The following is a 25300-nucleotide window of genomic DNA, read 5'->3' on the forward strand; positions in this document are numbered from 1 at the left end:
CTAGGATATGTATTCGGTGTGATCCTTTGTTCTAGGTACCAGCATTTCTTTTTCTAAAATTTTTCGATCTCGCTCAAGAAAACGGAAACAATATTATTTTGAAAGTCCCTTAACGGCGCCTTCCGAAACATCTCTCTCGGGAAAATATCACGACAGCTCATCTCTGGCGTACTTCAGTTAAGAACCGAGTCCGAGTTGTTTCAACATGGCTGTATACTTTGCAGGCACCCAAATTCGTGCTTTCACAGACATCACTAATCAAATAGCCAGGAACCGTATCTTTAGCCAACCTGCGTTTCGTGGGCTAGAAATGCGCTCTTGTCAGAGATCGTGTTATTTTAAAGGCAGAGCTGTTATTCGGGGGGCCTGAGAGAGTCGCGGGCTTTTGTCAGGGCTGAAGCGGGCTCGGGAATGCCTGCAGCGCGGTGGAAGGCAGGTTTGAGGGCCCTGGTCGTTAACATGTTTCCAGGGGGTGCTCACACTTTCTCGCGGCGCCCGGCGGGAGCAAGGGGATCCGCCTGTGACAGGAATAGAGAATTTCTGTGAGGGACAGGAAGGGGGAAAAAAAAAAAAAGAGGGTGCCTGCCGCCAGTCCCCGGGTCACCGCGGCTCAGGGATCCGCACGAGTTTTAGCACTCCTATTAACAGCTACTTGCGGAGGGTTGTTTACCGCCCGCGAGCGCGACAAGCACAGAGCCGAGCCCACTCCCAGACCAAAGCCCCGCCCCCTCCCCTGACTCCCCTTTTGCCCCCCAAACTCATTAATTCAAAGCTGCCTCCCTGCCAGACACTCCCATTGGCTCCCAACCCGACCAATGAGAACCTTGCAACAGTTTCACCTGGTTCCCGCTTCCTAAATAAACAAACAAACCGTCCCGCGGCCGTGCTAGCTCTCCACCCCGGCACCGCCCAGGACACGCTGCGCTCCGCCCTCGCCACCACCTCTCGCCCCCTCCGGCCAGTGGGGCCAGGGCTGGGGCGCCCCCGCCCAAACCCAGATCGCGGGCCGCGCTCTCTTCCGCTCCTCCCCGCCTCCTCCCGCCCCCTCGTGCCTTCGTGGACTCCTCGGTAGGAACAGCGTGGCCGGGCAGCCCCGCCTCCTCCCGTTGATCCTCCAGAGGTTCGCCGAACTTCTAGGCCCGGAAGGAGGCGGGCCCGCTGCCCCCTCCCCTGCACACCTTGGCTGGAGGGGGCTCGCTCCCCTCCGCTGCACGGGTAGCTGGAGCCGCAGCGCCCGCCGCGTGAGGCAGCGGTCACGTGTTGTTTTGCCCGCCGCCGCGCGCTTTGAGTGGAGTGGGCGGGGGCGGGGCCGAGGCGGGAGGGGGCTAGGGCGGGCGTACCGGGGTAGACGGCCTCTTCCCCCAGCCCTCCCTTCCCCGAGCCCCCCCGCCTCCCCCTCGCTCCTTTTAAAACCACCGTGCATCACCATGGCGAGTGGCTCCTTCGCTCGCGACCAAGCGACAAGGAGACTGAGGGCTGCAGCAGCGGCAACGGCGGCGGCTCTCTCTGCGGTGGCGACCACCCCGCTCTCCTCGGGCACCCCTACCGCACTCATTGGGACCGGGTCGTCTTGTCCGGGAGCCATGTGGCCCTCCACGGCCACCAGCTCCCGGTCAGACTCGGAGTCCGATGAGGAGGACCTCCCCGTCGGGGACGAGGTCTGCAAACGCGGCTACCTTCGGAAGCAGAAGCACGGCCACAGGCGCTACTTCGTGCTCAAACTCGAGACAGCCGACGCCCCGGCTCGGCTGGAATACTATGAAAACGCCAGGAAGTTCCGGCACAGTGTCCGCGCCGCGGCGGCGGCGGCGGCGGCTGCCTCTGGCGCCGCGGTCCCCGCGCTCATCCCGCCGCGGCGTGTGATCATCCTGTATCAGTGCTTCTCCGTGAGCCAGCGAGCCGACGCCAAATACCGACACCTCATCGCCCTCTTCACCCAGGACGAGTACTTCGCCATGGTGGCCGAGAACGAGTCGGAGCAGGAGAGCTGGTACTTGCTGCTCAGCCGCCTCATCCTCGAGAGTAAGCGCCGCCGCTGCGGCACGCCGGGCGCGCTGCCGGATGGGGAGCCAGCCGGGCCGGCGGCTGCAGCGGCGGCGGCCGAGCCACCCTTCTACAAGGATGTGTGGCAGGTAATAGTCAAACCCAGGGGGCTGGGGCACAGAAAAGAGCTGAGCGGCGTGTTCCGGCTCTGTCTTACCGACGAAGAGGTGGTGTTCGTGAGGCTGAACACCGAAGTGGCCAGCGTGGTCGTCCAGCTCTTGAGCATCCGTCGCTGCGGGCACTCGGAGCAGTATTTCTTCTTGGAAGTCGGCAGATCCACGGTCATCGGCCCCGGGGAGCTCTGGATGCAGGTCGATGACTGTGTGGTGGCCCAAAACATGCACGAGCTGTTTCTGGAGAAGATGAGAGCCCTGTGTGCAGATGAGTACCGAGCCCGCTGCCGCAGCTACAGCATCAGCATCGGCGCCCACCTGTTAACCCTGCTGTCCGCTAGGAGGCACCTGGACACGCTGCCACGCGAGCCCGGCGGCTGGCTGAGAAGGTCCCGCTTTGAGCAGTTTTACCACCTCAGGGCCATTGGCGACGGGGAAGACAAGATGCCCCTCACCAGGCGCTACCTGACACCCAGCGAACCCGTGCCCACCTCCAGGCGAGCAAGGCTGCACCTGCCTAGAGCGCGCAGGTCCAGGAGAGCGATTTCAGCGCCTGCCGGCTATTTTCGCCGCCTCCCAACCAGCCCGGTACGTGTCCCACATCCTGCAGAAGTCCCGAACCACAGAGCTGGCCTGTCTCCTGAAGCCTCTGGATCTGGCAACTCTGGGGAAGAAGACAGTCCCCAAGGCCAAGAGACTCAGGAAGGAAACGGAGGTGACTACATGCCCATGAACAGATGGGGCTCAGGCAACGGCCGGGGTTCCGGAAGTGGCCAGGGCTCAAGTGGCCAAGGCTCCAGTAGCCAGGGTTCACGAGGTAGCCAGTGCTCCGGCGGGGGGCAGGGCTCCAGTGGTGGCCAGGGCTCCAGTGGTGGCCAGGGCTCCAGTGGTGGCCAGGGTGCAGGAGGAAACCAGCGGTCAGGAGATGGCCAGGGCACTGCAGGTGGGCAAGGCTCGGGCAGTGGCCAGGGAGCCAGCGGCGGTGGACATGGCTCTGGCGGTGGGCGGGCACCCGGAGATGGCCATGGCTCAGGCGGGGGTAAAAGCCATGGAGGGGGCAAAGGCTCAGGAAGTGGGAAAACCTCGGAGGGCAATGGTGAGCATGGAAAATCTCTGAAGAAAAGGTCCTACTTTGGCAAATTAACTCAAAGCAAGCAGCACGTGCCACCCCCTCCACCTCCACCCCCACCAGCTGGAGCAACTGGTGGCAAAGGGAAGTCTGGGGGAAGGTTCCGACTTTACTTTTGCGCTGACAGGGGAACCCCAAAAGAACGCAAAGAGGCCAAGGAGGTCAAAGACTTAGAGACACTGGAAGGTATAGCTCAGGGGCCCCACAGAGCCAGAGCTTTTGACGAAGATGAGGATGACCCTTACGTGCCAATGAGGCCGGGGGTGGCTGCCCCTCTCCCAAGCTCCAGTGATTATATGCCAATGGCTCCTCAAAACTTCGCTCCTTCAAAAATGCACCACTCTCGATCACCTTTTGAAGATTCAAGAGGGTACATGATGATGTTTCCCAGAGTGAGCTCACCACCTGCCCCAAGTCCCCCGAAAGAGGCAGATCCTGAAAAGGAGGATGAGTCAAAGGACAATGACAGTGAGAGTGACTATATGTTTATGGCTCCTGGAGCTGGTGCAATTCCAAAAAACCCCCCAAATCCTCAGGGTGGCTCTTCCTCTAAAAACTGGAGCTCTTACGTTTCCCTGCCAAACCCTTTTCAGGGCTCCGCATTGGGACAGAGTGACCACAGTGAGTATGTACCAATGTTACCTGGAAAGTTCCCAGGGAAGGGCCTAGACAAGGAAGCCTCATCCAGCGGGGGCCCCAAAGATGCAGTTTCAAAGCCTTCAGCTGAGGGGTCATTCTCAAAGCGTGGAGATGGGGCGTCACTGACAAAGCCTTCAGATGATGGCCCCCCCGAGAACAAGGCTAAGAGACCTAACAGCCTCTCTTTCATCACAAGAGGAAATAAAATCAAGCCAAAATCACAAAAACCCACTCGTGAGCAGAGAGGAGCTGACAGCTCTCACGACTACGTCAACATTGACTTCACTAAGAGAGAGAGCAATGTGCCTGCCCCCTTTATTCACGGACTGCCAGGTTCGTGGGGCATCATTGCTGGCCCCAGACCCTCAGCCTTTTCTAACTATGTGAACATTGAGTTCGGACTGCCATTTCCAAACCCAGCACACAGGCTCTCGAATCTTTTAAGAGCCATTCCAGGTGCCAACCCCCTTTATCTGGAAGGTGCTAGGTGGCCACTTGTGCCTCTTCCTCCCAACACTGCAGGTGGCAGTGCGAATGAGGAAGAGGGTGACTACATTGAAGTGATTTTCAATCCAGCAATGACACCGGCCTTGCCTTTTGGTGACAGGGCCATTCGCTATGATGCCGAAACAGGTCGCATCTATGTGGTCGACCCATTTTCAGAGTGCTGTATGGACATTTCGCTCTCCCCTGGCCGCTGTTCCGAGCCACCACCTGTAGCCAGGCTGCTGCAGGAAGAACAACAGCCAGAGCGAAGACGCCCGCAAAGCCGTTCGCAAAGTTTCTTTGGGTCGGCCAGGGCCGCGGTCTCGGCTTTCTCAACCGACAGCCTCGAGAGAGACCTCTCGAGCCCCTTGGCCGCGGCCGCTGCTGCTTCGGCAGCTGCACCCGCCTTAGCCTTGAGCCAGGCGTTTGCCGCCGCCTCTGCCCTCGTAGTGGCCCCGGGCATCGGGGCAGCCGCCAGGGGCTTGGAGGCCGCCGCAGGCTTTAACTCCGCCTCCGCCCGCTGGTTCCAACCTGTTGCTGGCGCCGCGGCCGCTGCCGAAGCGGTCAGGGGAGCCCCAAACGTGGCCGGTGGCTCGAACCTGGGAGCCCCCAACCCATCTGCAGACCCAGCTGGCGGTGAGAACGGGGCCGCAGCGGCCGCCCCCCGACCGCCGCCGCGCCGCCCGGTGCCGAGACCCCCGGGGCGAGAGGATCCTTACGACGACGACGACGACGACGACGACGACGACATCTACGTGAGAATGGACTTTGCCAGACCTGACAACAAGAAGTTCGACTCTCCCCGCAGAGGTGGGTAATTTGGGAATTCATTTCCCGAAGTTCATGGTTATTGCTTAGTGAATCGATGTCTACGGCATTAGGAAAAAGTGAGTTAATATTCCATTAACTGGTGCCTATTTAGCAAAAAAAAAGTAGAATTCAGTTTTCATTATGTGCAATACCTTGTGATCTTTGCAAAAACTTAAGTTTGGATCCAATCATACATTTATCTGGAAAAAAAACACGCTTATCATTTAAACATTGGTTCTACTTTTTAGGAGTAAAGTTTAAGAATGTATATATCTATCATGAGGATGCTTTCAAACATCCTTCCCTAACACTTAATGCCTTATGCAAACAGGACACCATAAATTGGATCCTATCAACTCCTTTTTAAATCAACAGGTAAAAGCTACTTTGCTACAAATACTCATATTTGGTTACAAGAATTTTAATAAGAGCACAGAATATTAAGCTGTAATCACGGACTGTAACTTTTGGGGGAGGTACACTTTCTCCTTCAAAAGTTACTTTTTAAAAAAAGCAGTCATTGTTAATTTTTAAAAAGCAGTCCATTGTTATGCTGGTTTGCTGGTGATTTATCAAGAAGGTTAAATCTCCATTGTTAGCCTGAATGTCTGGAGGGCACAAAACATAATCTGAAACAACAGGTGATTAAAAGAAGAGCATGTTTCCCTCCGAATGTGTTGTTGTGTTGATTTGTTTTGTTTTACACAGGATATGTTGCCAGAAACCTTGAGTGTTCCTTTCCTGTCACTAGTAGTGAAAGGGAGGTCACCTTCGCTGTGCCTCATTTTCTTCCTAAAACTCCCCCCAAAGAGGGAATGGTGACAACTTGATAATGGGTATGAATATTGTTTGAAAGGTTTAAAAAGCATTGAAAAGCATCTAATTGGTGTGTCTTCTGGGAAATCCAGTAAAGCAAGATAATATGGCTAGGGGAAGACCTGACCCCAGGGACAGCCTACCCTGGAACAGTGGAAGTGTTTTAAAGGGTTACTTTTCCAAAGGAAGAAATAAGGAAGAGTAGGAGCTGTCAGAATTGAAATGAGGACTTTGAGTAATTCTCTGTACTTTCTGCAATGTTATCAGTGCGTCTGCAGACATTCTCAAGAAATGATTTCTGAAGATGATGTCTCCGTAGTCTCTGCCTTCCCTCGTCAGTAAGAATGTGCTGCTCTCCCAGTGCAGGGAAGGGATGGACCCCAGGAGTTTTCATTCCAGTAGTCAGTTTAGTGAAGATTTTTGCTTTGCTTGCTTTGTGGAATGCTTTTGTGATTGGATCTCTGCCCACTGTGCTTGATCAGGCAGAACAAGTCGGGGACTGATCACAACAGTCACCTAACAAGCTCCCTATTTAGTGCAGGTGTAGCCTCCTCCCCTGCCCCCCTTCCCCGCTTTAGAAAACTTGCCATACAAAAACTCACATTTGCAGCACGGACACGTTAAAGAGCGATCATTAAGACGACAAAAGGCTGCTTTGGCTTGCCAGGGGATTCAATTCCGATCTCCTTTAAATTTTGAACCCCCCCATCCCCCGCCCAAAATACACGCACGTGCATGCACGCGCGTGCGTGCACACACACGATCACCACCACTGCCAGACCCATGTATTTAAAATATGTAATTCTGCTTTCAAGAAACTAACTCACAACCAGCTTTTCAGGAACAGATCTGTTTTAGTCTGTAAAGTACATTGAAAATTGGTCTCAAGCTTTTGCTCGAATCCAACTGCTGAAGTTACCATTTGTGATATTGATGTATGCGTGCCAAAGCTGCCTGTTTCCCTGTGGTTCTTTGTAAAGGACATGTTTTCCGGGACGTTTGTCTCTACTTTTCAATACTTTTTGTTTAAGCAGAGATTGCAATTAGCGAAATCTTGGTCCTGCAATAAATCCTGACTTCCCAAGGATTATCTAGATCCAATTATCATTATTTTAGCCTAAATTGCTGACTTATAAATAGCTTCAGATGACGTAGCTATTTGGGAGGTTTGGTGTTATCGAAATGTATTGCTCATTGAGGAAATTCCTGGCTTTATTGAGTAACTAGAGCAAGGAGGCTGCATCTGACAGGCAGGAAGGTGCTTAGGTTAAAATAAGAGAGTAAGTGTGAAAGCATTTGGGGACTTGAAAGCACTTTACAAAGATCTTTTTAATTTTGATTGGATTAACACCAAAGCGAAGAAGTTTCCACAGTTTAAATTGATGGTGGTTTAGTTTCTTGCAAAAGTGATTGGTCCTGAGGGTGACTCAGACACATAATTTGCTGAGCTATATATAAAGGAAAGATACCTAGAAAGAACCTATTGCGGGGAAATGGCATTTGTTTCCATTTTAATGTAAATTGATATAGTAGAATGTTGTCTGTGAAGTGCTAAGAACAGGACAGATAATTCTGATTAGTTTTTTTTTTTAACGATAAAGCTATAGAATAATTTTCACCCATTTTTGATCTCTCTTCACCTTCATATCCACATCAAATATGTGTGTATATATTTATCATATATGTGTCATGTTAGAAGAGAAAAAAATATGCTTTCACAGAGGAACAATGGCATAGCCTTTTTTTGGGAGTTATGTATCTCCAAGGGTAATTTTTTTTTTTAAGATTTTATTTATTTATGCGACAGAGATCACAAGTAGGCAGAGAGGCAGGCAGAGAGAGAGGAGGAAGTAGGCTCCCCGCTGAGCAGAGAGCCCGATGCGTGGGGGGGGGGGCTCGATCCCAGGACCCTGGGATCATGACCTTCCTGGGATCATGACCTGAGCTGAAGGCAGAGGCTTTAACCCACTGAGCCACCCAGGCGCCCCTCCAAGGGTAATTTTTATTTATGGCCAGCACTTAGAACAGTGCCTAGCACCTAGTAAGTGTTGTATAAAAATTATATAACCACCAATGTCATTGATGTTACTGTTATCATTACCTGTAGAGACACGAAATTCTCTGTCCTCAAATCCCACTTCTCAGTCTTTACTTTCATTTAAAATGGTTTACGTGGTTATTCAGGGTGGGGGTCTTTATAGTTGGGATCTGCTTAAAACGAGTAACATGAAGTGTGACTACAAAGCAGCAAGACGGCTTTGTTCATGTAACAAAAAATTAATAATAATCTCATTTACCTGCAATTACATTTCACATAAGTAAGTACTTAAGAGGCATTTGTTCAAGGCAATTCGAAACACCCAGAAATATAACCTGGACTTTACTTTTTTAATGTATTACATAATTTTTAAAGGGCAGAATCCACATTTTAAACACATGGGCTGTAAGCAGTAGCATTTAGGAGGAGAATGTAGTTTCCTATTTGGTTTAGTCTGACTCCTGACTCATGTATGCATTTTTGCCTCTTCTCCTGGGTTGGAGGTAGAATTCATAGTTTGAAGGGACTTAAAGTGAAAAATTCAGATTTTTCCATTCCAGAGATAGGAGGATAAGGACAGCTTCAGAAGGGACAAGAGAATTGATCAGCCAAAATTAGTCATATTGTGATAGCACTTGGTATTAGAAAGAAAAAAAAAATCCATAGTGACCACCTTTTGAAATGTTCAATACTGTTATTAACATGAAGACATGTAAGCTTCTTTTCAGTGTGCGACTGCCAAATCCTTTTGCTATAAATCACAGGGGCTAAAAGCAAATTGCTTTTGTTGTACTGGACTTAGTTATTATAAATTAATAGAATAAAATCTTCATATAGCAGAGATTTTTCCATCACCATTGATGGAACACTTATTTTAAGCAACATTTACCACCATCCCTGAAAAGAAAAGTTAGACAGTCATTTGGAGTAGAGGTAAGTGACCTCTAACAATTAAAGAGGACTTCATTCGATTAAAGTTAACTAAAGTCCTTGGCAGTCACTATGCATTTACATTCATCCTAACAGTGATGCTTCCAGGGCAAAAATCTCGGCCACTAGCAAAACGTTTTAAACAAGGACTAGGACTTTAACTGAGCATAGCAGAGTATCACACATGCATGAAGACACAAACAAGATGGCTTGCTTTCCCATTCTCTCCCAGATCACCAAAAATGAACCAAAATACTCTAGAGTCACTGGAAGGCAGCTGTTTAGGGGAACAAACTCGGGCTTCTTTAGAATGATACAAAAACCTTCATGTTGGAATAGGTGAGAGTAATCAGTACAGCGAGAAATCAATATTGTGTATGATTTGAAAAGGACTGTTGTTGAATTGTTAACTTGTTGCCTGAGGAAATGTTTAACAGTTGCATACTGCTGTGTAATCTGCAAAACACATTCACATTCATTATTTTACTGGGGGACAGTAGGTCCTGGAACTGAAGCTGCTGTTAAGAACTTTCCCATGGTCAAAGAGGTAAGTGACAGAGCTGAAAATCAAACCCATACATCTGATCTTGAGTCCAGCGCTCTTCCCAGCCCATCACACCGTCTCTCATCGGATGTTCAATCTGTTATTTTCCTATTGATAAAAGGTTATTATGTAGGCAAGGTTTGAAAAAAATTACAAGTTTTCTTGAATTTAATAGTAGCAATTGGGGGGCAGGTAGTAATTCATTCAGAGTGTTACAGCTGTGAACCATCTGCCAGAGCGTGGGTAATTTTCATCATGTTGAACTGTTTGCCATGGCTCCCAGATAAAAGAATTTGACCTGGACTGAAATTGAATGTTTTAAATCTGGTTTGGGGAGGAGTTTCCTGATCTTTACCTCTTCAACACAAATGGCATGTGTTGCTATTTGGGTCCCCCCGGAAACACTGCAAGGAATGGAAAGTGAGATGGAGGTGCCTTCCCTAAACTTCCATTAATGGTCATTTCCTTAACTGAAGTCAGAGAGCTTTGGTTTTCCTAATAATCCATTGCCATTTGCCGGCTACAGCCAAAAGTCTCTTAATTTCATTTTTCCATGTGTATCAAATCTGATATTCTAATTTAAAACATCACAGTGGGCACAACAGGATAGAGTGAGACAGGTGGAAGCCAAAGGGTGCTAGAAATAGATGCTCCTCATTTGTTTAAAAATCAAAGTTGCTCTTGGCAGTCAGGCAAATAGATTTTAGAAGCCTTGAAAATCAAATCCTCGGGACATAAAAATCCTTGTTTAAAAATAAATTCATTTTCTTTAGCACCTTTTTTTAAAATGTTTTAAGACTATGTAAAAATAGCCCAGACGTTTTATTGCCACTATTGGAAAAATCAGTTTTGTAAAATGCTTAATTAAAGCCTGCAGTATGGTTTGTCTAAGATGCCAGGCTCTCAGATGTTTAGAATCATTCACTGAAAAACGTTGCTTGGTCCTGAGTAAGAAATGAGAAATTAAAAGTGCTACCTTTTATAATAATGAAATGAATACATTGCAACACATTCAGTTTCTACCACGACTATCAGCTTGCTAATTTTAGAGCTATTGATAATATTGCCAAGATACTGTGCTTGCCATATGAACTTAAAATACATGCTCTAGCAATTCTGCCTTGGCTATTGGTCATATAGCATCAGGTCCTACATTTCCATATTCTTTTAGAAAAACAGAGTCGTCTTTTGAAAATGTGGGCTGAATGCTGGAGAAATAGGATCTTTTAAAGAGTTTTTTAAATGTAGACATCTATCCTGTTACAGGTGCGCATTCTTTTCCAGGACACCTTATAATTTCTTTTCCAGGACACCTAATAATTCATTTTTTAAAAATTTTGTTTATTTGAGAGAGAGAGAGAATCAGCATGGGGAGGGGGAGGGGCAGTGGGAGAAGCAGATTCCTCCAGCTGAGCGGGAAGCCCAAGGTGAGATTCCATCCCAGGACCCCCAGATCATGACCAGAGCTGAAAGCAGGCACAAAACCGACGGAGCCACCCGGGCGCTTCAAAAGGGTCCCATAAAATTTTCTGGTTGATTCCTTTTAGAACTAATGGAAAACATCTACTTAAATAGTTATTTAGTGAAACAAGAAAGTTACTCTTTCTCACTAGCTTCATAATACCCCTTCCTCATGGGCTAGGGTTGTACTGGTTATACCATGTGAGTCTTGCCCTCATGTGCCTTTTGCCAAAGGTGTGTCCCTGATTATAGGAAACCATATCTAATCTCCTGGTCTCTCCCTGGCTGAAACGGCGAGGACTGCTCTGGGAGGCGTGCGGGGCCCATGGAGGACTCATCCCCCAAAACTGCATGTTGCTTGTTCCTACACCACTGCCTGTAGGGGCTTAGCTTGTAGGAACAACCTTCCTTGAAGAGCTCCTTGTTTTGCAGGTCCCAGGCATGGCTGCCTGCTCTACTCTCACTTTTTGGCACAGAGGCTGCTGGGCCAGTGTTTAAAGCTATTTTCATGGTTGGATTGACCACAATATGTCTGATGCTAGCCAGACCTTCTGGATTTACTGAATATCCAATTCCCCCCTAAATTGTAGTGACTTTAGCTAGTTTTCATAATTTATATTAGCTGCCTATCTATAATTACTATAAGCCTGAACCTTAGGGAGACTATCAATGAAATCTACCTCTGAATGCATCTTGAATGTTATTCACACGTGTACCCATGGTGCCCTGGAAAGTTGGACCAATAAATGTTGTGCCTCCAGCCTCCCAGGCTTGCCAACACTGTCTTCCCCCTCTGAGCCACTTGGGGCTTAGGGGGACACTCTTCCTCTTGCCACAGTTTAAAAATATTTTCCTGGAGTCTTAAATTGAAGCTTCAAATACATCCTTCCACAGAAATGAGGTGTTGTAAGTGATGGTTGGGTATGGTCAAAGTAGCTCCTCTGTTTGTTTAAGAACTGCATAGGTTAATGTAGGCATGTGTTAGGTGAACCTATGAACCTATCCACCTTTTATTTATAACATTGCTTCTGCGGGATAATTTATTCCGAGTTTCAACCAAACAATGAGCCTGGGAATATGTCTCTTTTGTAAATTAGAGACCGCCTCTATGAGAATTCTAGTCACTTGCATTCTTTAAGTCCACAGTAACTAGGCAGCAAAGTGAAGTGGCCCAAGTGTGTGTTGGGAGGTAGTAGAGAAGTTGACCCCAAGATAAAAATCCCAGAGTAGTTTGTATCCAGATAATCAAGACTGGAATGAACATGCCTCTGTGCTCCAGGGCCCGCTAGTGAAGGGCAGGTGTATGACAATTGAAACTGTCCTTTGAGGAGATGGAGGTTTACAAGTGTCATCCATTTTCCTTAGAGATCCTTTTGACTATTCTGTAACACACCCGTTACCCCCATGGGGAGAAGCATCTACTCTTCTGGTCCGGGAAGGAGACAATAGTCTGGTATGATTGATGTAAAGACTAGCAACAGTTAGTGTCAGTTTCCACCCTTGAGGGACAGCACTTCGATTTTTTATCAGTTCCTAGAGAATCACCCTCCTGTATGTTCACAGGACACAGAAAGGTGTGATGATCCATTCTTATTGGGAAAAAGAGAGAGAGAGAGAGAGAACTATATTCTCTCTAAATAATATAGTTGTGTTATGGTACATTCATCTTTGGGGTCTCTGCTTCCATTCCTCTTCATTTCCTTTCATTTGTTTTTCTTTGATACTTTGCTTGGCTGCCCCCATTTGTGTGATCACCCGTTGATTTCAGGGAGACGGTGTTGACGAGTAAGTGTAATGAGGAATGTTCAGAAGAACTTGAGAAATAGTGTTGTGAGTTCTAGGCAAATAGGACTTGAAGAGATAACTAAGGCACTGAGATGGGAGAGAGTGGAAAGAGAAAGAATAACTGGATTCATTGTTATCATTTTGGCTCTCTCTGGGCAAGGGAACCATTGCAGCTTTGGCCTTCAAACTGTAATAGAGGCATGTTTATGATTCGTGTAAAGAGGTCTGGAATGCCCCGGAGGAACAGCTTTCTTGGCTCACCCTACAAATTTCCAGGGATATTGAAGTCGTGTGTGCTTTATTAGTATATTAAAGATTAATGCTGAGGTTTATAACATTATACAAATTGAAACAGAAAAGTTTACTTCACTTGTTTTTGAGAAGACAATAATACTTGCCAGGTTTGGGGGGCAGGAGTCAGAAAATGTGCTGACCCGTTGGAGTCCAATGAGATTTTTTTTCTCCCTTCCAGAGAAAAATTGCTTGGAGAATACAGCTCCCATTAAAAGGGGTGGAACTAACTCATCCTTAAAAATAAGAATATCCAATAAGGTCATCATTTGTAACCTGTCAGTATCGAGTGGCACGGCACAGCAAAAACATGCCACATTATTCAAAATGTCACCGTTTACTTTTCTGGTGGTGAAATGACCTCAAAATGAACAAGAGACAAAACAAAACAATGAACAAGAGATGGAACTAATATGTGATTATCAGCCCTTTGATACTCATTTAGCAGGGCATTTCTGGTGGAGTTTTAATCCTGAATTGCTTTCCTTTGCCACCCAGCAAGCTTCTGAGTTACTTCCTTCAGCTCTTCTTTGGAATGTGCTCAGGGAATGTAAACTCATTTTAATATTGGCCTCAGTGAAACAGGATTACCAAGGTAAATCTGTGACTCGAGTTCCCATAGTGCGTTTTGAAAGCAAATTAAATTATTTTTTGATTATCTTGTATAGGATAGCATTATTCATTTCTACTAGCATAGTTAATCAAGAGCTGACAAATATATTTCATAATGTAAACTTGAAGTCACACCATTATTTTCTCAGTTTTCAGTGTGTTATGAAACATTCAGTCAGCATTGGCAGAGGTGGTATTGGAAAGCAACTGAAATATGAATCAGTTTTTCAGTAAAGTCTCATTTAAACAAGAGTAAAGAAGAAAGTAAAACAACTCAAGTGGTAACAAATACCCTTAATTTAGGCTCAGCATAATTGTTGATGTGGTCGTCATATGAGGCTTAATTTGTATGTTTCTAGAAAAGATATGAAATGTGGGGCGCCTGGGTGGCTCAGTGGGTTAAGCCGCTGCCTTCGGCTCAGGTCATGATCTCAGGGTCCTGGGATCGAGTCCCGCATCGGGCTCTCTGCTCAGCAGGAAGCCTGCTTCCCTCTCTCTCTCTCTCTGCCTGCTTCTCTGACTACTTGTGATCTCTGTCTGTCAAATAAATAAATAAAATCTTTAAAAAAAAAAAGAAAAGATATGAAATGTGATGTGTAGGTCAGTCAGAAATCCCTTTTAAAGTACATTCAGTGTGCTATATAGGAACATGTTTTTATATCAAAACAAAGTAGCAAATGAAATTAGCTGAGGTAGCTTTCTAGCCTTAAATTTCTGTTAAAAGTATCTAGCTGAGAGTTTGTGCAAAAGTCAATGATGCTCATTTTGTAACAGGTAATCGCATTGCTCAGATGCACTCTTGTGGTGAACTCTTGGATACTTTTCATCCTGTGTAAACTTGATAGATCCACGGAACCTGAAATTCTCTAAACCCCACTGCTGACAGGAAAACTTAATATCTTTACTAATCTAGGGTGTTTTTTCTTTTAATGTGATGGAACCCCCCTATATAATGAGACTAATAGCCTCAAGTAGGTGGAAAGGGTGATGGACACATTTGATGACTTCATCCACCTGCAAGTTTGTTACATTTTTTAAAACCTCCAGTGCAAGAACAAAGTTGTAATGTATACTGCTGCTTTAAGACAAGATCTTGTACTTGAAGCCTCCTAGGGGCGGGGGAGGCTTTCCATGGATTTTTTGAGATTGATTGTAATGAGACAGAGTACGTGGTACTTTGATGGGACCTGATCTTAAAGGAACACTAGCATCCCATAATCCATTTACTAACCATTTATCCCCATCCATCCCCTCTCCAGCCCAGTGCCTTCTCCAATGTACAAGACCCCCATTCCTCTTGTCCCACTCCCTGTTATGCACCCTCTCAATAAGCAGAAGGCCAAGAGAATAATACCAGAGCTGCTTTTTATTAGACAGATGAGGATGTCAACCAAATCTCCTTTACAGGTATGACTTTGCTCTTTTAGAATAAATTCAGTGACCAAGGCTGGACTCTCTCGCCAAGGCTGTGCTCAGATCCTTTGACTCTGTGCCACAGAATCTGGTGAGGGCATAGTCAAGCGTGTAGGAGAAGACAGAAATTCTCTTTGTCTGCCCAATGCTTGGCTCACTTGGTGGCCCCACTCACTGGGAGGAAGTAGAACAGTGCATGCTCAAATGAAGTTGCCTTCCACCGGACATGTCAGAGTGACAGTCAGGGGGGCAAAAGAAGGAACTGCCCTTGAATTTTTGCCGGGCTGGTGCTAGTGTTTGTCACAGGTGGCTGACACATTTAGGCATGTCCACGCCAAGTCAGACTCCTCCGTATGGTTCTAAAAACCACTAGTTTGATTTCCTTTCATTTTAGAGGTGGGAGTTGGGGGATGGGGGTAGGGGGGAAGCACCTCGCACTTTAATTCCGAAAGTAACTTTTTGTTCTGTCGTCTTTTTTTTTTTCCTAGAGTGATTTCATTGCCACAAAAACACACTTTAGAAGACAAGTGATGCTTATGAAGTTTCATCTTTGTCCACTCCAGATCTGCCTAAAAGAAAGAAAATTCAGAGGCTTCTGAATAGAAAACAGCCTGAATTTCTAGAAGCTGAAAAACGGATGCTGGCAGGTGAATGATCCTAACATAGATCATTCGTCCTGCTGCTTTATGGATCAAGTAATTTTGAGTGGAGAAATTCACTCTGTACTTTGTTTTTATTTTCTGGTTCCCCCCCCCCCCCAAATCTCTTTGAAAGGAAACAAATATTACAAAAGCAAGGCTCTCATAACTCCTTTCTCCCTTTAAAAAAATGTTGTTTACATATGTATAAATGTGGCCAACACCAATTTCACTGATGTTTAACACTTAGATTTAGTTTTGAAGTTGAAAATCCTTTACACAAGAGCAGAAAAAGAAAAAAAAAGTTACGTTCATGAGAAGGTAGGTATAATCTGGAATCTTTTTCTTCTGAGTACATAAAACATACATAATACATTTCTTGATCAAGGTATTAAATGTCAACTAGACTTGATGGGACATATTCAGTATCTTAAAGACAGGACCAAAGGACAGACTACCGCAGTTTTTCCTCATTAACTGCAACATTCTGTCCACATTAAATGTCAACTGAACTTCTATCTTGAATGAGCACTTTCAACATTTTAAAGGCAGATCAGAGGAACAGATTATTTGTTCATATTCTGCGATGTTCTGCCTGCAAATCAATTGAGCATTTCCAAACCATTTTTTTTTTATTTTGAAACCTACATTTTCCCCTTTAAAGAAACAAAGTTATTCAAAGTCTCCTCACAGAGCCCCTCTCTGCCTCTCTGGGCCTGCCCCCGCCAACCCCCCATTCTCCCCCCCCCCCTCTGGCTCTCTGCTGGACACACACTTTCCCTCCCATGCCCAGGGCTCCTATTAAGAGATCAGTTTCCCGTATTCAAGAAATTGCTGTTGTATGCATCAATCAATATTCTGAAACTTAAGCCAAAAGGAACCTCTTATAAGGCCTGTTTTCCTTAAGGATAATGAGCCTGTATAAGATGTATCAAATTAAAAAATCAGAGCAAGCATCCTCCTCCTGTTTTTGCTTGCCTCTGATGGAAACTGAATTAAGATTTTAGGAACCTGGACCTTTGAGACATGACACTAACAGGTGGTGATCACAGAGGATAGGTACAAAGGTCTTGAAGCTTGCTTAGAGCTTTGTTTCGTGGCGGCACACAAATTAGAACTTGTGCCATCACTGGCAAACCTCATCGTATCACAGATGGGTGTGAGTGTCTGTGTAACTGTGAGTGCTAGTGTGTGTGCGTGCACACATATTTGTGTGTATGTACACCTTTGTGTACCTGTGTTCACGTGATTGTGGGTGTACCTATTGTGGAAACTCTGTTAAAAAAAAATTGCTTCGCATTTAACGTGCAACTTTGAAGTAGTGTACTATTTACCTGAAGTTTTTTGCCACTCGGTTTTGATGTCTTTGAACGTGTACTTCTATCTTCAAGCAGGCTTTCTAGTACATGTTGCTAAACTAACTTTTCCGAAGAGCCGAGTTGACTTTTGTTGTTTTTCCTTGCCTACCAACCAAAGGGATGGAGGGGGCTCTTTTTTTTTTTTCCCTCGTGAACGGGGTGGGGAGAGGATGTAACCGCAGTCCTAGTCACTCCTTCAGTGCCTGGTGATCGTGAGGGCAGTAGGTTTCGTCAGTTCCTTTAGACTCTTCTCTTTTCCCAACCTAATCAAATTGTGTGTTGTGGCTTTTGTTCAGTATGGTAACAGTGCACTCTCTAGGCAGCCTTTCTTTTTTAAGCCTTCTGTCACCATTTTTATTTTCAACTAAGTTTTAAGTCACAATCGTTCAGAATTGTGGAAAGCAAAGATGATTTGGGGGAAAATGCTCTGTTGCTTTATTTGTATATTAGGTTCAGGGGGCTGCTGGCAGACAGGGTAGAGCATTGAGTGTAACACTTACTGAATAAATAGATGGGAAACCCCATACACAATAGTACCTACAAACAGTCACAGATACAAGTAGTCACAGGTACGTAAAGTCACGGGTAGAGCATAACAAATATGCAGTCTTTCTGACACTACTTCTTACTTTACAGACACAACTGGTTTATTCAGTATTGTGCTGGAAGAATCCTTTTAGAATATGTGTGCCAGGATATCACTTACTTTCCAGCTACTGGTTTATGCTGCTGTTAAGAAAAAAACAGTGATGGAACGATTATTATTATTATTATTTAATTTTATTTTTGTTTTTTATTTTATTTTATTTTTTCTTGGTTTTGTGACCTCTACATTTAATTTGGTATCAGACACAGTCACTTGGTCAGTAAAAACTAAAACTTTACAGTTCCAGTGGTTCATCACATTTGCTCTTTCTGCTTCACAGATCTGCTTTGAGTTGCTCTGGCTTTGTCTTCCTTTGTAAATACTCTTGTTTCTTTGAAAACATCTCATTTGCTGTTTGGGGAGACAACCTTGCAACTTTGTATAGTGTTTATATATATATCTGACTTGCCTTTCCATAGAGCTACTCGCAATAAATGTGTTCACGAAAGTTCTTATGTGTGGAGACTCATTTTTCTTAATAGCGTCGTCCCTACTCCATTGTAAATATAGATACTTTTTCCGGCTCTGTGGAAGCACTTGACTGCATTTTTCAGAAAGAGCCGTTGGGATGAGTTAGGATTTGGGTAAAGTTTACTATGCTTAGAAACACAGGGCTTCTCAGTGCTGTTAATACGTTAACCCCCTAGTCTCCAAATGTGGAGCTGGTGCTAGTGTAGAGCTTTGCTGAGTTTCCTTGCAGGACTGTGATGTATGAATATATATAGAATCGACCACTCGGTGAGGGTAAGGTAATCATTTACAGTTTTCTTTCATCTCCCTCTTTTGCCACGTACTCTTGCCCTTTAATTGACTTCCTTTTCATTCACAGTTGACCCTTGAACAACACAGGGCTTACGGGCCCTGACCCCCGCATGGTCTGAAATCCACGTCTAACTTTTGATTTCCCGAAAGCTAACAACTAATAGCCCATTGCTGACTGGAAGCCTTACTGATAACAGAAACAGTCCATTAGCACATATTTCATGTGTTATTATGTATTACATACTGTATTCTTAAAAAAGAAAACATTAAGAAAATTGTGAAGAAGAGAAATTACATTTATGGTACTGTAGTGTATTTATTTTTTCAAAGAATCCATGTCTAAGTGGACCTGCACAGTTCAAACCTATGTTGTTCAAGGGTCAAATATGCTTATTTTCAACCACGGGGAAGGCAAATAGGAGTACATAGAAAATACACTGATGAACAGACAGAAAACAGTTCTGCATTGACGGAATATAGAAGGATGGATGCGTCAAATACCAAGAACATACTAGTAAATTATATTGCTAGACTTATGAAAAACCAAAGATTTAAAGGAACACTAGAAAAATAATTGTCTCCCTGACTCTTTCCTTTAACAAATGATCCTTGCCACACCAAAGGGCATTGAAAGTAAATAAGATTTGGGGACCAATGCTTGACCAAGGCTCAATGGGTGATGGGGGGGACCTGTAGAGTTAAATGGGGAACAGGGTAGGGAGTCGGTTCCCACATTATGTGCGTAATCCATAAGCTACATTGTATATTTGCAGACAATTGAGCTCATTGTGCAACTTGACCTTACTGATGTACTTGAGTTGTGCATAAAGAACATCACAATGGGAGGGTGTAATTAGACTGTCTTTGTTATCAGAAATTATCCACAACAGAGACCATCTTTAGAAACAGGTTATATATTGGGGTGCCTGGGTGGCTCAGTTGGTTGAGCATCAGACACTTGGTTTCAGCTCAGCTCAGCTCATGATCTCATGGGTGTGAGATCGAGCCTCCCAACAACATCATCAGGCTCTGTGATCAGCGGGGAGTCAGCTTGAAGATTCTCTTCCTCTGCCCGTCCCTGCCATACATGTGTGTGCATGTGCACACTCTCTCAAATAAAGAGATAAACCTAAAAAACATATGAATATATATTTATTCATCACACAATTTAATGTCACAGATTATATATGAACTTTAGCCCTAGTCCTCACTTTGAGAGAGGCAATCTATATCTGTCAGGACACAGCCCAAATGTATGTTATTCATCCCAAACAGACCCACAAAGACATGGGCACATCTGTGCTTACCAAGATCACACGATCTCTGTGTACTCATTTGGTGATTCACATCTTAATGGGACTAGAATTCCCAGAACAGTAGACATAGTGTGGCTGGCTTCAACAATCAGCAGAACTCATTAGCTGGAAAGATCTATATTGTATAGTGCCCGAACAGAACTTCAGCTGCTCCAGTCCCCTGGTTTCATACATAGTAACCACATGCTCACTATAGAATGTGAAGTGGTACTGTTTCTTTAAAGCATAAAATCTATTCAGAAGACTTATCAGGTAAAACATGCCTAAGTACACACTAGTTAAGCACCTCCAGTGACTGCTTTGAAAAATATTACTAGGTGCTAATTGAACCCAAAAGGCATCTTGGAAATGCACCTAAATGCTCTTTTTAATGTTTTGAAAGCAAAACTGCCCAAAGGCAGAACCTGGAAAATGTGAGTATGAGAATTTGTGTGGGTAAGCCAAATCAGGACTCCTAATTTATAAAATGTGCAAAAGAGAAATTATGCAAAATCAATGCACAGAACGAGGTTGAACTGTATTCTGTTTGAGAAAAACCAATTCATTTTCCCTCTAAGGCATGCATGTTAATGGTGCTGGTTTTCAGGCAGCTACCTTAAGTCCCAGTTTGCTGCTTAAGTGTACTTCAGAGATAAGAAATGCAACCGAGCTGTACGAAATGAGACAACTTTCCTCCTGTCTCTTGTGCATGATAAATGCTAAAGCAATTAGGAACCACTGTTGCATGTTACATTGGAATCTGTCAGTAACATCAGTGGTGTGCTATATAAATGGAAGAAACTTATTTAGAATAAAGTCCCCAGAACCAAAGAGGATACTACTGGTTTAACTTCATATTAAACATTTTGGTCTATAGAATTGAACTAAAAGCAATGCCTTCCTTAATTTTTCAATCTCAGAATATCCATTACAGTGTCTTCTATATGGCAATCATCTGAATTAGCATTTCAATAACAAAAGGAGCAAAGAAATATTGAAATGGAAAGTGGAATCTTAAATGTCTACAGAAAATGTAAGACTTACAGTTCATTCTGTAACTCCAAGAAGCTTTTCAACATTTTTGCACTTTCTGCATCATTTTCAGGGAATTGAATACATGTAGGTCGATATTCTTGCTCATATTTTTGTTAGTTTTATTTAACTTTCTCAGAAGCAGTTTAGGAACCATCTGTCTGACCTTGCCTTCTTATTTTTTTTTTCTTCTTCATGTTAGGATTCTGCTCATTCTAGAAAGACATGCAATATTGGTAGTGGTGTTTAGTGCTTAGAATTATAGTTAAATATAACACATTAATTACACAGTAGATATAATCTATGTAAGATGTCAATACTGCAAAAAAAATCTCTTTTGCAAGACTACTGTCTTTTTGTGAGGTTGTGACAATGATACTTGGTCAACATTGGAGTTGTCAGGTGCTCTAATCTGTTTCCTTAGCACCTTAGAAAACCATAGTTGACTCTTGGTTAGTATAGAGTTGACATTCCGGAATTAGGTTTAGAACTACAAGGGGTCTTAGACACGGTATAGACCAAGCCCTACCATCCTTTCAACTATTTATCTATTCACCCACTTCTCTCTTGGAGAAATTATTTTAATCACACTTCCTATCTATCAAAGTCCTGATAAGAAGTCTGGTTGGAGGATAGAATAAAATGAATGGAAATAATATCTAGTGTAGAGTTTATGACCCATGATTCTCCATGGAAAATGAGAGTTTGCCGCATCAGATTGGAAAAGAGGATTTTCTCTTCTCCCTTCCTGTCCAACTCTGCTAAGAAATTCTCATTACACCAAAGGTGCTCATAATATTTCACTTTGTGGATTCAGAAACTTAAACCAATTTTTCACTTTCCCCACTTATGATCCAGTAAAACTTTATCTTGGCAGAATTAATGAGAAAAAATCTTATCTGAAACTCCAATGGCTAAATCACAACTGAGGCAAAAAACCAGCCTATCCTAATACAAATAGTCATATTACAAAGGGCATTGAAATCCCTATGTACCACAGAATAAACAAAATCTTCTAGACTGATTTTGATGTCTTATTGTAATGAATTTATACCCTGAGCTAGCAACAAATCACTGAGAGAGAAGACTTCCGCATCTGGCCAAGATAGACCAGATTTATTCTCCCACCTGAACAAACACAAAATAAAAACCCTTCAAAATATGAAACAAGGGCATTCAAGACACCAAACATTAACTAATAAGGTCAGTGATACCTCAGAGGTAAGAAGCAAATTTGGTGGGCCCTACAACTGCCCTGTCTTACTAACTTGAGAGTAGTTTTAGACCATGGTGCAGGGGTAGGAAATCTAAGCCAACTCCTTGAATTGAAGAGATGGACCTCTAAGCACAAGGAGGCCGTTATGGCTAGAATTCATGAGATACAGTCCCATAGAGGAAGGATCTTCACAGAGAACTCCAGAGATGTGTAGAGGGTCCTCCTTGAATATTCAGCAGAATACTGATCACACTAGGCATGGGAGGAAATTATTTAAGGCCAGAGAAAGAATCACCTGAAAGGATTAGAGGTAATAGCGCTTGGTACACACCCAGGCATAGAAGTAGAACATGTCCTTATCAACCAGAATGGAAAAACCTCAAGACTTATGGGATATCGGTTAGAATACTCAGAAGGGTCTTTCCTCAGTATTGGGGAAAATTAGCCCTAAACTGAACAATGCTCCAGACTTACCTAGGGAATCTTACAAATAAGAACTGAAAGGAACAGCTTTTGAATAATTTAACTGTGTTCCAGGGAAAAAAGAACTAAAGAATATTTATAAGGTTATAAAATCCAACATTCAACAAGATATGGTCACAATGTCTGGTACCAAATAAAAAAATTAGTGGGCATGCAAAAACACAAAGAGAAATATGACCCATAATGAAGAGTAAAATTAATGGGAACCTATCCAGAAATGACACAGGTGATAGAATTAGTAGACATGGCCATTAAACGGTTTTTTATAACATATATTAAAACATTAACTAGCAAAAGGGAAGATATATAAATGACACAAATGGAACTGCTAAGGATAAAAACTATAATTTTGGAGACGAAAAAATAAACTAGATGGGATGAATGGCAAATAAGATATTGTAGAAGATTTTTCACTTGAAGTCATAGCCATAAAGTCAATTCAATATAAAATTCAAATCAATATAAAACGAAGAAAAAAGAGAAGTAATAAAAAAAAATTAACAGGGCATTAGTGAACTGGGACAATTCAAATGTGCTAGTATATGTGAGTGAATTCCAGGCAGGAGGAGGTGTTGGGGGGAGACCAGAAAAATATTTTAAGTAATAAGGGACAAAAATTTTTCCAAATTTGATAAAAACTATAAATTCATGGGTCTAAGATACATAATAAAAACATAACACAAGAAACACAAAGAAACTACACCCAAACACATTGTGATCACATTATGTGCTGAGGAACAAAGATAAAGATGAGAGCAACTTTCTCATTAGAAATTACACAAGTGAGAAGACACTAGAGCAACATCTTTAAAGTTCTGATAGGATTTTTTTAAAAGTCTACCTAGAATTCTATACCCGGTGAAAAGAGCTTTCAAACTCCATGGTGAAATAAAGACTTTTTTGGATATATAAAAGCTGAAGGAATCTGGCACCAGCAGACTGCTCTTAAAAGAAAGGAAGCTTCTAATGCTTGGAAAATTAAACAAGATGGAAATAGAGATCTTCACCAAAGAATGAAGTGACCGAAAATGGAAACTATATGGGTAAATTTATAAACTATTTTTCTTATTATTTAAATGTATTTAAAGGATGCTTGAGGACAATAGTGGGAAAATAAGGACCTCTGAAAATACTTCCCCAATAAAACCAAGGAGAAGACTGGCAAAAATTGTCAGAATCAACTTTTTTAGAACTCTGGAAGTTAACCAAAGACTTGCAGCAATCCAGGAACAGTTTACTCAAAAAACAAAACAAAACAAACGCCACAAAAACCAGTTGAATCTTAGTAAAAACACTGACCTTTGCGGCGTTTTCTCTTGCCCTATTCCCATCTCCCTATGCTCAGCTATGTGGTAGCCTAGAATACTAATAGCCCTCAAATCATTGTGAAAACCAACCACTTGGCAGCTACTGGAAGCGCAGAAAAGGGTAGGAGCTCCTTCAAAGCCTCATACCCAAACGACTGCCATTACTGACCTGTTTGGTAGTTCCCAGGATGAATGCATTCACGAAGCTTGTCCATATATGACCTAACACAGAGGTGTGCCAGTGCCAACGAACTTTTCCCTGGGAGCATCAGTATTAGCTGTTTAATATTGCAACTGCCTCAGACTATAGATAACAGTTGAGATAAACAGTAAGTTTACTACAAGTCTTAAAAGGAAAATCTTTGGAAAAGAACAGGTACTAAAGGGAGCATGCCCAGGGCTGTGTACATGCTCATGAGAGACCTGAGAAGACAAAAGCCTCACCACTGCCTAACCTGTAGAATTCTTTTTTTTTTTTAAGTTTTTATTTATTTGACACACAGAGAGAGAGCCCAAGTAGGTGGAGAGGCAGGCAGAGAGAGGGGGGGGAAGCAGGCTCCCTGCTGAGCAGAGAGCCTGATGTGGGGCTCAATCCTAACACCCTGAGATCATGACCTGAGCCAAAGGCAGAGGCTTAACCCACTGAGCCACCCAGGCACCCCTAACCTGTAGAATTCTATACCAGCAGGAAGAGAAGGCTAAAAGAGGATTGTGAACCGCCTGGCTGAGAGTTGAAGCTGTGCTCCAGTGAGCTCAGTCACTTGGCAATGGCTGGGAGATCATTGGTTCCAGGCATTTAAGGAAATCTCTGTAATTATCTGGATGCTAACCTAAGCGAGCAGAGACTTTAGTGGCCACACATGATAAACAAAAAACAAACAAAAAAATACAAACTTTGACAGAATTAGTACAGAAATGTCATTAAACAAACAAATAAGCAACAATGACAAATAGTTATACCAACAAAACTTTGAGGGGCATTTGATATGCAAAGTCCTCACATTATTATTATTTTAAATTTCCAATTTTCAAGAAAAAATTATAAGACATGCAAAAAGCTAAAAAGTATGGCTCATATATAGGCAAAGAAGTAGTTAACAGAAGCAATTCCTTGAGGAAGACTTGACTTTGGACTTAATTAGACAATCACTTTAAATCAGCAATATCAGTTTTTTTTAGAAGTAAAGGAAACCATGAGAATATGAGAACATGTCTCACTAAATAATGAATGTTAATACAAAGAGAGCAATTAGTTAAAAAGAACCAATAAGTGTGCTCACTTTGGTAGCACATATACCAAAATTGGAACAATACAGAGAAGATAAGCACGGCCCCTGTACAAGGATGACATGCAAATTCATAAGGAATTCCATATTTTTAACTTGAATTTAAATAAAACAAGAAAAAAGTAAATAAATACTTTAAAAATGAAAGAAGAACCAATAAGAAATTC

At 43.5% G+C, this 25300-nt stretch overlaps 1 protein-coding gene and 1 non-coding gene across 2 annotated transcripts; both read left to right on the plus strand.

Moving 5' to 3' along the window:
• The first annotated feature begins 1427 nt into the window (after positions 1-1427).
• On the plus strand, positions 1428-18151 carry IRS4 (insulin receptor substrate 4). Its single transcript, XM_047716945.1, has 2 exons — positions 1428-5220; positions 15599-18151. Exons 1-2 carry the CDS (start codon positions 1428-1430, stop codon positions 15601-15603), a joined length of 3798 nt encoding a protein of 1265 aa, XP_047572901.1. The 3' UTR covers positions 15604-18151.
• Positions 18152-25119: 6968 nt separating this feature from the next.
• On the plus strand, positions 25120-25226 carry LOC125092484 (U6 spliceosomal RNA). Its single transcript, XR_007124946.1, has one exon. It is a non-coding gene; the product is annotated as a U6 spliceosomal RNA (small nuclear RNA).
• The last annotated feature ends 74 nt before the right edge of the window (positions 25227-25300 follow it).

This window comes from Lutra lutra, chromosome X (genome assembly GCF_902655055.1).
Source record: "Lutra lutra chromosome X, mLutLut1.2, whole genome shotgun sequence".
In the NCBI taxonomy this organism is placed as follows: Eukaryota; Metazoa; Chordata; class Mammalia; order Carnivora; family Mustelidae; genus Lutra; species Lutra lutra.

Bases quoted from the DNA above. Each gene is read 5' to 3' on its own strand.
- IRS4 (XM_047716945.1), top strand. From the start codon at position 1,428: ATGGCGAGTGGCTCCTTCGCTCGCGACCAAGCGACAAGGAGACTGAGG.